At 29.0% G+C, this 12,328-nt stretch overlaps 1 protein-coding gene across 2 annotated transcripts in view; it reads left to right on the top strand.

Annotated features, from left to right (window-relative positions):
- LOC123298114 (transcription factor Sox-5) overlaps positions 1-12,328 on the top strand; it is a 367,059-nt gene that overhangs the window by 167,537 nt on the left and 187,194 nt on the right. For both annotated transcript variants that reach the window (XM_044880019.1, XM_044880021.1), the window contains exon 3: positions 10,831-11,011. In XM_044880019.1, the coding sequence (XP_044735954.1) occupies positions 10,831-11,011 (181 nt within the window). The remainder of the gene's footprint in view (positions 1-10,830; positions 11,012-12,328) is intronic.

The raw sequence follows: 12,328 nt of genomic DNA, 5'->3' as shown, positions 1-12,328 counted from the left end.
GGTTGAGTGGTGAAGTTGGCACAAACGCATGAGTTGTTTGTATGAAAGTAATATACTGTCTGAAAATTTCAAATTTTGTTGTTTTGAAATGCAGCATAGTTTTAAACAATCTCTTTTTGATCGGTTCTACCACTTATAAATAATATAACAAAATATTGAAATGATTGTCACAACTACACGAACAGATAAAGAAAAATAAAAGGTTTAAACCTGCTTAATGGTTTATTTTAAAAAAAATTAAATTTCTTCAAGTCGGATTTCAACCAGTTTGCATTACTATTGATTTTGTTGTTCTAAGTCTACAGCTTAACCAACTGCGTTATCGATGCTTGTTACAAATATGAACTATGTGCATTTATTGTTCTAGAAGTCAAAATCATTCAAAAAAGGTTGGTAAAAGATTTCGTTATCTCTTTTCCATTTTCAGGTATGAAGATGACTAAAGGATGGACAACAATGGACTTATTAGGTGATTTTAGGAGCATCAGTACCAAAATTTTGATTTTAGCATTAATATTTCTTAGGCTATACGATCCACTATGAAACCATACATGTTTTTTTATCTCCTTTTCCTGAGATAATTTCATTTATCAGCAGCTCAATTATTTTAAGAAGCTGAGTGCACCTCTTTCATGCACATATCAGACACTACAACAGCCCATCACAACTATTAATTAAATTAATTTTTTGTTGTGACATGACAGCAGGAATCGAGCTCGCAATCCTAGGCATACTATGTACGGAATTGGTTACGCTTTACCCAACTGAGGTACTACGGTTGACGCATATACACAGGGTAAAAACATAAAATGGAATCACTGAAAATTGAAGAATTAAGAAAATTATAAGATTCTTACACAGTTCTTTCGAGCTATGTGAATGTTTTCATCAGATTGTATATTTCCATAAAGGAAAAACGTATTTTTATTTAATCCTGATAAAATTAGACAAAAGCGATTATCCTACCAACTTATTACAAAGTAATGCAGTGTAATGTTTTTATGGTTAAATGAAGTCGTGATACAAGGAAGAAAGAGAGAAGAAAAGGAAAAATTATTTTTTGATTAAAAAGTTTGAGTGTTTTATCTCTCATATAACATCAAGTAAAAACTTTTATACACTATAATCTTTGTTTATATCAACTTATATACTAAACTTAACATTATTATTATTAAGTTTATCAAAAATGAATGAAGAAAAGCTTTTACCCAAAAATTATGAAATATAATATTTTTAATAAGCTTTTATCCAATATGTGCTGATAAAGAGAGCTACTTAGTTATTATATAAGTTTAAAAATAACAAAAACTATACATGTTGAAGTTACTCTTGTAAAAAAAAAATGCTCACATTATTAACTTGTGAAAATAATTTTCCAATTGTTTACTTATTTGATAAGGAATATGATGATTCTTTGTTAATAATGGAAGAGCCAGACCAAAAAAAAATTCGATTAAATTCATTTTAATCCCAAGAAAATCATAAACGAATCTTATTTATTTATTGTTCATAAATAAAGGCGGACTGACCAGCCCTGTTCTAACGTTTAACTGACTGACTGTCATAACTGTTATCTATATGCAATATACAATCTGTATAACAATTTTCACCTTTAATAAATTCATTTAAATACCACAGAAATCATGAATCTTACCTATTTATTGTTCATAAAAAAGAGCTAACTGACCTGCCTCGTTCTATCACTTAACGGACTGACAATCATAACTGTTATTTATATGCAATATACAATCAGTATAACAATTTTCAGTTTTAGTAAATTTATTTTAGTACCGCGTAATACTTAACCGTTTCGATAGCATATATCTGACCCCTGTTCCATCGTTTGCTTGACTGACCGCAATATGTGTGTGTACACAGCTACTATAACCAATCCTCAAATTATCAGCTTTAGTAAATTCAACGAGTTTTTTTTGGCCTGGCTTTTAATCCATAAAAAAATACTTTGAGATAATGCTTAGTTTCGTAATTAACATTTTATGTAAGTATTGTTCGAAACTGGGTTCTCAAAACATAAGATATCTAATATTTACTTGAACTTTAATTCAAGTTACTTAATATATTGTCATTTAGTAACGATTGAAACATGGGAAACACCCTATCTGTTAGCCTCATTATGAATACAATGAAAAATAGTTTTTATATGCGCTGAATTTAACTGTCCAATAGAAAACTACATACCTAATTTGATTTCTAAAAGATTCAATCAATGACTTCAGGCTTGAATTAATTTTTTTTTTTTTTTTTTAAATAAATAATTCTTATTTTAAATTAGCATTTATTGATTGATATAATAAATAGCCTTATATATAAAAACAAAACACTGTACATTAAACGTACACTTTTTAATTTAAAACAAATATAAAATAATTTTACCTAATATGTTTATTATATAAAATCAATTTTAATGATGATACGTACGCATCCATGAAACCATTTCAATACGAGCAAAGTGTAGCGCATCGTAGCGCTCTATAGCTAAAAAGACTCCATACAAGATGGATACTGATCTTAATAATAAAAAAAGAATTGAATTGTTTGACATTATGTATACACTTTTATTTACTTAAATACAAAAAGGTACTTTATTTCTATGTTAGGTATTTATTTTATTAATTGATAGTATATTTTTCATCAATAACATTTCAAACACAAATGTATCAGTTTACAAAACAGTGCATTATAACGTTGCAATGGGTTTTTAATGAATTTTTTTTTATTGTACGATAATTCCTTAGTACATTTTCTTTTGGATGGTATTCATAGTTGTTCATTGAAAGACTTAGAAATGACTACGAAACTTATTATGATACTAGCTTTTACCTGCGGCTCCGCCCGCACTGGCAAGATCTTTAAAAAGTTAATAAAATAAAATTAATTTTTTTTTTATTGCCTTTAAGGTGAATGATAAGGCCATAAATTTTATCTTTCATGTTTTATGAAATGTAAAAAAAAAAAATAAGCCTACTTTTTTTATAAATTATAGGTTTTATAAATTATGTATCTTTAAAAATTATAGCACACGTGTTATTCTGATGTATGAACTATATTATTGTACAGATTCACTCAAATCAATGCTCTAGTTTTTGTGTGAAAGCGTAACAAACAAACAAACAAGCAAACAAGCAAATATTCTTACTTTCAAATTTATTATATATAAGGATTTTTATAGAACTAAAAAAAAAACATGTTGAAATGCAAAAAAATTTATTGTCTTAAATCTGAGGTGTGTGATTCAGGAGAAGTCTGCGATACAACTATTTCAGACGCAATTCCAAGTGCAATTAGATATTACAACAGTTTTATAATAAAAGCCCATACAAAGTTTGGTATTTAGGACAATTTAAGTTCTTAATCTGGTGATATAAGAGATCTTTGTTCCCAACAATTATCCGATACTTTACCTATGTATTTATGAACTTTTTAGGCTGAAAAATTAACTCTCATCCAAAAAAACATATTACTGCTAGTAACAGAATAGATAAGTCAAGTGTGTTTTAAAGAATGACTATGAATACAAGCTTCAAGTATATTATATTGAACATACATGACCATTTATTGTTTTGAGTTGTCATCGTTCAAAGAGTTAGTGACTTGTATTTGTAGAAAGATATTTAAGTAAAATAGATAAGAATTAATAGTTTTACTTTACTAGGTACTTACTTATTAATCCACATTCTATATAATACATTTTATTGTATCAAATATAATTGGCGGTATAAATTTAATACGGCCTGCCTTTAAATGTCTAGTCTTTTGGATAATTACACAAAAATAGCTTTGACAAAATACCTAAAAATAATTGTTGCTCCTTTCCGATATTGGAACTTTCGATTTGGATATTACTATTTTTAAACTTGTGCTCCTAAAGTGCTAAAAGGAATTTTTTTTCATTCATATTAGCTGGGAATCTCAATTTGTCCGGAACATTTATTCGTGAGATTTTTTCCATTCTAGAGCTGGAAAAAAGTAAAATAACTATCAAAACTTTGTTCATTAAGCACGTCAGCTTTTAATTTTTGTCCACTTTCTCATAATCAAATTAATGTTGTAAAACTCTAAACACTTATTGTGTGTCTACTCCTTACATACTAAAGGTATATCTTACTCCTCTCAATTCAGTTTTTTTCGGTTTCATTTCTTTTCAATCTTTTTTTCCTTGCCTTATCGTGAAGGAAATAATATTTCCTTCCATGAAGAGAGTATTATTTTCGCATATTGTCTCGAAATCTAACCGTTTTCTAGGCAAGACTTAAATAATCGTACTTAAAAAACGATAGACATTCTTGTATCTGTCGTATTTTCTTCTCTTACGCCAACATACACAAATATACTTTAAATACAAAAAGATATCTAATTGTAAAGTTTTTACAAAGTCGACGACAGTACCAACAAAAGTAGAAAAGAATACACTCTTGCAAAGAAGTAAAGTATATTAAAATGTATGTAATACTAAAAAATAATATAAGCAAATGAGAAAAGAATAAGATGATTGTGAACACAGAGAAGAAACAGAACACTAATGTGAATGTATGTACAGGATGGGGAAAAGAAGAATGCGATTTTGAAAACGTTGTCAAACAAAAACATACCAAATACAATTTAAAAAAATGTATTTTCAAGTGAATTATAAATGGTGTTTTTAGATTACAGAAAATACATTTGAGAAAATTAACAAAATGTAACTGAGTTTACAAAATAACTCCAGTAAGACGACGTCCATTCAGTGATTCTTCACAGTCCGCAGGATTTCAGTCATTGTTTTGTTCTTTCAGTGCTTCAACTGTTGGTAGTCGTTTATCCTGGTACACTCTTCGCACTCTCACACTCTTCGCATCAGGCCACATCTCCTCACGGGAAAAATTCACCAGTTATTTGATCCAACTAATTTATCACTTACTTATTATATCATGTATATGAAATATACCAAGGTATACTAAGTTAAGTCCCAAGTTTGTAACGTTTAAAAATATTGATGTTATGAACAAAATTTTGGTATAGGTGTTCATAAAATCACCTAATTAGTCCATTTTTGGTTGCCTGTCTGTCGTCTGTCTGTCTGTCATCACGATAACTCAAAAACGAAAAGAGATATGCAGCTGAAATTTTCATAGCATCCTAAGGACGTAAAAAATGAGGTCGAGTTCGTAAATGACCAACATAGGTCAATTGGGTCTTGGGTCCGTAAGACCCATCTTATAAACCGTTAGTAATAGAACAAAAGTTTAAATATAAAAAATGTTTTTTGTAAACAGCACTGTTAACCACGAGGGAGCAAATTAGGGGCAACATTTATGGTATGGGAATATTAGTTATGAATGTGTAGCTAATTAAGAGTGGATATATTTCTTTACTTATGTGACATCAAAAAACAAACGATTGCGTCATCAACACTGTCTATACATGGCATTTCAACGATTAACTCAGTCAGTTGTGTTTTTTCACTTGTATTAACTATATTTAGTTCAAAATACAATTTATTAATTAATTAAAAATTTGTTTTATATAATTTTCTGAAATGCTTTTTATTAAGAGGGTAATAAAATAATTTGGAATAAGTGATGGGTTTTACGGCATTTCCAAAATCACACATCCCCGTATGCCAATCTGTATGTATATAAGATTCGTATGTGTGTTTGTTTGGTACACAAAAGCAAATAAACAAGTAAAAATGACCATTAATAGTATGTCGTAACTATAAGTACATTTTACTGATCATGATGGCCAGATAATGTTCATTGCAACAACACTGAAGACTGTTTACGTCTGTTGCATTTTATTTTATAAAAACAGTACCTACTCTAAATGATGTATCTGAAGCTAGGAAAACGTATTTTATGTATTATGTGTATATAATATGTTTTCATGTTATGTTCATTCTGAGGTCTGTTCAACGGTTCTGTCTTTCTCTTTTGTCGTCTTTTTAGTTAAAACAGTGCGAAGTCTAAGCAAGTCAAACAAAAAACCCAGCCAAAGTTCCTTGTTGTCATTATTACTTGTAAGCACATCACCGAAATTATGTATGTGTACGTTGCTTTTTAGGGAACTATTGTTTAGTTTAGAGCCTAAACATCTATTCTTCTTCGTTGCAATCCTCAATTTCGAGAGAATACATTCGTTTTGATTCTTTGTGGAGCTGTGCAAACAAGGCTCTAATTATCAAGGTTCAAGGTATCAAGGTTCAGAATCCACAAGTTAAGAACTATTGTTAATCAACAAGCTAAGAACTATTTTTAATCAACAAGCTAAGAATTTATTCGCATGTCGATCTCAATATCGATCTCGATCACGCATCTTATTGCTTATTGTTTGCTTATGAGGTTGTTTGTTTATCTCGATATTGTCTATTACTTTAGTTGATGCGATGGTAGAAATGATTTTTTGCTTCCCACACAGCAAACCCCTCTTTACCGAACAAGCCACTACTTTTATGAAAAATTCTACCTATAGGCTGAGTTTATCCCTACGTCAATTTGTACTTCAGCTACCTAATGATTTCTGGATTTCCCATTTCACTTATTTCTCACTTATTGTACATCAACGTCGCGTCGTGCCTCATCTGAGTCGCAGATTACTTTCAATAAGATACGACCAGAAAACGAAGTCAATCTAGCATATCGTCATAAAAATTGAATCTACAAAGCCTCTTGAAAGAATTTTATTGATGATTTGAAAAAATATTAAATTATTAAATTTCAATAAACGAAAAAGGCTTTTGATTACTTTTAACATTACAAACACTTTACGTAAACTTACTGCATAAAATTTTTTTCACAAGTTAAGTGTGATGGCCCCTTTAAAACTATATTTAACTCGTTGAAAGAAATGACCTTAATTAATAAATCATTTATCTATAATATAATAAGATTGTATTTAATAAAATTAAAAATATAATTTTTAATCATATATTCTCCAAAAATAAAGACTTACGTACTTTTTCGTAATTCAACAGGAGTAACGATTAACGGGATTTTGAGGATATCTGATGTTTTTCGGATTTACTAAGCTGAACGATGTTATAAATGGTAGTTTATTTAAGCAATTTGGACCGGATTCCCAAAGAAGAATCACTTTACTCGGTCTTTTAACGCGCGTCTTTTTCCAGATTCCTCAGGATTGATCTAAAGGTTGATTTTTAGTTAAATTAGTTTAAAAGAATTATGTTTTGGTGTGAGCCTCCCAGCTCCCTGCTTCCTTTTTTCAAGAACATGAAAAAATATTTCAAGAACATAGTGAAGATGAAAATCTCATTTCAAGAAAAAGAAGAATCTTTTAATAGAAGAAGCATCTAACGAGGGAGAAATATGATCTTGAAGTTGTAGCTCTACTACTTATGAGTACTCTTTTTTTATTATTTATTATATTTATAATTCATTAATCCATTAAAATATCTGTTAAAATTGTCGTGACTTTCATCTTAAAAAAACTTTTATTGTAAAGTATTTATATTTATATATTATTATATGGATATAGGTTTATTGTGTTTATAAATGTTGCCTTAAACCAAATTCACAGTCAATTAACCATCACAGCACCAGTAAAACGATGATTTTAGTTAGATTAATGTTTTTTAAGTAAACATTTTTTACACATGACCGCATCGATAATTGTTTTTTAAAGACAATCATCAAGTAACCAAAAAATTATTTATTTATTATTTACACTATTTATTACCGGTTAATTTTTTTAAACGAAAGAAATTATAAAATCAAATTGCGATTAACAATTTGCTTGAGTTTATTTTTGCCAAAATACTAGCTAACGGGTATTACCATTATATCAATAAATAGAGCACTTAAAAAGACATTGTGGGCTTGGTAATTACTTGGTCCAGAAATCGATAATGATTTAATCGACAGATAATTGTTTTGGCATTCAACTGTCCTCCAAATCCATGCAGGCGTTGAAACCGCTAGGATGTTCCCACAATTGTTGACCTGCGCGTGTTACTGGAAGAAAGATAATATAGCGCTCGGATTCTTCAAAAAGAATTTCAGTATTTCAATTGCTTTTAAATCTCCTACAAAACATTACGCACTATGGGTTTATTTCCATGGATTATTTTAAAGAAAAGTTTAGTTTTGGAGGTTCTTGCTAAAATTTGATGAAAATCCTTTTAAACTTATTTAGTTTTTTTATAGCTGGTGTTCATTTATTTTGTAAGTTTTTGTTTAACGCTTAAACTTCCAGAAATAATAGCTCTTATCTAACTTTATAATGATTGTGTATCACATCTCTTTATGTTGGTAATAGGTTTGCAATTTTAGAATTAAAATAACAAACAAATAAACAACTTTACAAAGAATCGTAATAAATGAAGGTCTATTCCAAAGTATTTTCTGTTATTTTGTTGTTTTTTTTACAAAAATCAAACTCGGATTTATATGCAAACAATAATTATTATTTGTAAAAGTTTTATTTATAATGATTTATTTATTTATATTTTCTACAAATTATTATAACAACTATAAAAGTTTTATTTATATAATTAAAATAAATGAAAAGTAGATCAAAGAATATTTATATCTAAAAAAGGAAAAAAGATTTGTCTTTTGAAATTAATTCCGCCTTAATTAAGGTCCAGGAACCAAAGTTAGTCAAAAGGCACAACAAAAATGAAAGCCAGACTCCTGTTATTTAAAAGAAAATTTTCAGAGATCCATAGCCTGTTTCGAGTCACATAGAGATACGGGTGAGAAATCTCTATGATTAGAGAAAAAATCTCTAGCGTCCCTAACTATATTACAAATACAATAGCATTATGTTATGCCCCATGCTTGAGACATTGTGTACCCGTTTTTCTATAAGAAGCAGTATTCACAATATTATTTAAACAACCCTGATTCTGCAAAAGAAGCTTTCCAGGCTACATATGGGAGCAGAAATTATGATTATTTCAAGAAGTCTTGCTCTTTTAACTTAGGCCACTCCGTATAATATGTATAAAGAAATAAATAAATAGTTGAAAATAAAGCAAAATAATAAAAAAAGAACTGTTTGTTTGAATGATGAAAAATCCAAGACAAAAAAACAAATAGTTATGTAGCTCTGTGTTCTGTCTGTGTGTTGAGAACATTGAGAGAGTTGAGAGTTGAGAGTAACTAGCAAGCAATAACCAGCAATAGTTATTATAGAGAATAGCTATAGATATGTTTAGTAAAATAGATCTAAATAAGTTTTGAATAGCTGTATGAGAGATGGAATGGTTAGATAAAATTTTACATAAAAGCGGGGCATAATAGAACATGATGATTAAAAGAAAAGAGATTCAGTAGAGATGTAATGATGATGATTTGTATAATATACATATGTATGTACAGTTAGTTTATACAATTATCAAGGTAGATTTATAATAAATAGCAAACATTATTTCGTATATATATTACAGAAATTTCAAAAATTTATGTCAACTTAGCTCTTAAGTGTCAACCCAAGCAACTTTGCTAGTTAATGCGTAAGCAATTTCTTACGCGGGATGCGTAGGGTAGCGGATTCGATTTCCACCGCCACAACAAAAAATTAATGAATTAATGATTGTGGTGGTATATGCATAAAGGAGGTGAACTCAGCCTCTCAAAATAATTGTGGAGCTTATAAATGAAATTTTCAGCAGAAAATGTAGTAAAACACATATATGGTATCACCTTGGGCTCTATGGCCTAAGTGTGTCTCTCATCGAAAGCCAATATGATGTAACGTAACATTATCTAGCTTGTAATTAGTTCAATGACTCTAAGAAAGGGAATATTTATGCTTTCTACAAAATACGTTCATTTTTATCATTAAGTAGTTGCTCTAGTATATATTCTACATGATCTATTCTGCCGTTTCAAAGAATAATACACAAAATATAAATTAGTTCGGGGGTTAAAAATACGTACACTTAAAATGAGAGTAATCTTTCAATATATACTATTTCCATGGTGACAATTTTCTATTTATAGTCATCCTTCGTGCCTTGTTGGAAAAAATTTCAAGAAATACATATATTTAGGATTAATTTCAAAAACAAAGAACGGTCTTCCTTCAATATTAAAGAAACATTGTGTACATAAACATGTATGTATTATATTTATTAACATATACGTTTTTCACAATTTGTTTCGGAATGAGTTTTGTAATATGTATGTCTGTACGTATGTTTGGAATTGAAGAAGAGAGTTATCTAAACTCTTCGTACATTCCACAATGAACTCCTCACAATTCCTGTGTGTACCAATCATCCAATCTCCATCCTCTCAGCTTTCATCAAAACCACAGACATACACACATATCCACTTTGTTAGGTTTAACTAACCTGCAGAACAGACATACATATCATAATACAGAGGAAAAATTAGTAGTCTTATGGACGCATCTGAAAATTATAATTCTTTCTATTCTCTCATTACAATACTTAACAAATTTAACCTGTCTTATGTTGGGTAGAGATACGGAGAACCATCGTTAATAAGAAAAAAGTGTTCAGCTGTAAATAACCGTTCAAAAATTTACCAGAATATAGATCTTTATTTTAATGTTGTTACTTTGCGCATTTCTTGTATAACTTACACTAGAGCAGCCTTATTTGCTGCTTTGGAATGGGCACTTTTTATTTAGTCTTGATCCTCCTTATTTCTATTGCCATACCTGTCTCATCAATGACAGCAAACCCCATAAGACGAACAATCATAAAATCTGTATTTTATGGCCAAGCATTGCCAAATACCTGTCTGCAGCTACAGTCAAACATTTCTGAAGGTCTCTTCAGTCAAATAGTCAAATCCTTGAGAAAAATGCGACAATATATAAATATTTTTTTCTTTGTTACAGTGATAGTAGTAATGCACAAGAAAATAGTACACTTCAAATGGATGGGGCAGCAGCCTTACAACAAGTACAACAAGTATTAGCTGGTGAATCATTCATGGAAAAAGAACGACGGCTATCTGAAATGATTCACCAATTACAAATGGTTAGAGAGCAACTAGTCCAACAACAAGAAAAAAGCAAGGTAAGAGGAAACATTTTCACATTAATTTGTTTACCATTTGATTTTCCATTTATATAGAAACATTCCTAGCATACTGCTTGTGAGAAGAATAATTAGAATTCTCTTTTGTAAATATTATGAGCCACATGAAGTAAAGAAAACCATAGCATGTTAGCAAACATTGATCCATTAATTTCAAAATGCGGGAAATTGATATATGGATACTAAAAAAACTTAGTAATTTACAACAATACTGTCCTAATTTTTGCATGAACTATCTTATAAGAAAAAGCCTTTTAGTGGTCTATTCATTCCATAGACCACTGTTGTTGTTTTTTAATATAAAACCGGCTTTTGACTATCATTTGACTGCTTTGCGTCATAAGTCATTATTGTGGATTTCAAAAAATTGACTGTGAATCTATGGGTCAAATACATTGTTAGACGAATACTTACCAATAACACTTATTACAAGAAGATGTAAAAACAACCTTAGGTATTAAGAACCATTTTTAATCCTCTAAAATTCTCAAATTTTCCACTTTCGCGGATTTAAACCACTACTACAGTCCTGAGATCACAATTGGATCCAATACTAAAAATTAGAATTTAAAATGTGGAATCCTTTACGTACGAGAACATTTCAGACTTAATCGTTTTTTAATAGTTATTTTTATTAACTAGTTCAAAAATCTTGAATAAAAAACCCATCCATTATTAAAAAATATCATGTTCATTCTTTAAATATTTAACGAACACACAGATACATTCATTTAAATAAATTCATTCTGAAACAACGAATATAAATTTCGTAAGAGATTTTTCATCAAAACTAACATTTATAATAATATTTGGCAAAGGCAAGAATACAAAAAAAATTAGCACAAACAGTGAAGTGAAGTATAAAGAATAAGATGTTTGAAACAATTTAACAATATTTTTTATGTACATTTCTTTATCTAAAATATATATTTCATTCATAAAAATAAAAATAGTTTTCTTGGAGTGTGTTTGTTACAACTGCTGAAACTTATGTTATGAACGAATGAACATTTTAAAATACAAAAATGATGTTTAAATAAAAATTAAAAAACATAATATTTATGTCAAATTATTTTTATTATGTTCTTTTTTTTTGTTTTTGTTGAAACATAAAACATAAAAATTGTAGCATATGTGATATTTGCATGTATTTTTAATTATATTATTTTTTTGAGTAATTTTTTTGAGTTATAGTTTCAAATATTGATTATAGCTGTTTCAATCCTAATATACTGTAAAAAAAAGTACTTGTTGCAAGAAAATATGTTCTTAACACGGTAACATGTAAATATATTC

Source organism: Chrysoperla carnea, chromosome 4, assembly GCF_905475395.1.
Source record: "Chrysoperla carnea chromosome 4, inChrCarn1.1, whole genome shotgun sequence".
In the NCBI taxonomy this organism is placed as follows: Eukaryota; Metazoa; Arthropoda; class Insecta; order Neuroptera; family Chrysopidae; genus Chrysoperla; species Chrysoperla carnea.
This window is presented reverse-complemented; position numbering and strand designations above follow the sequence as displayed.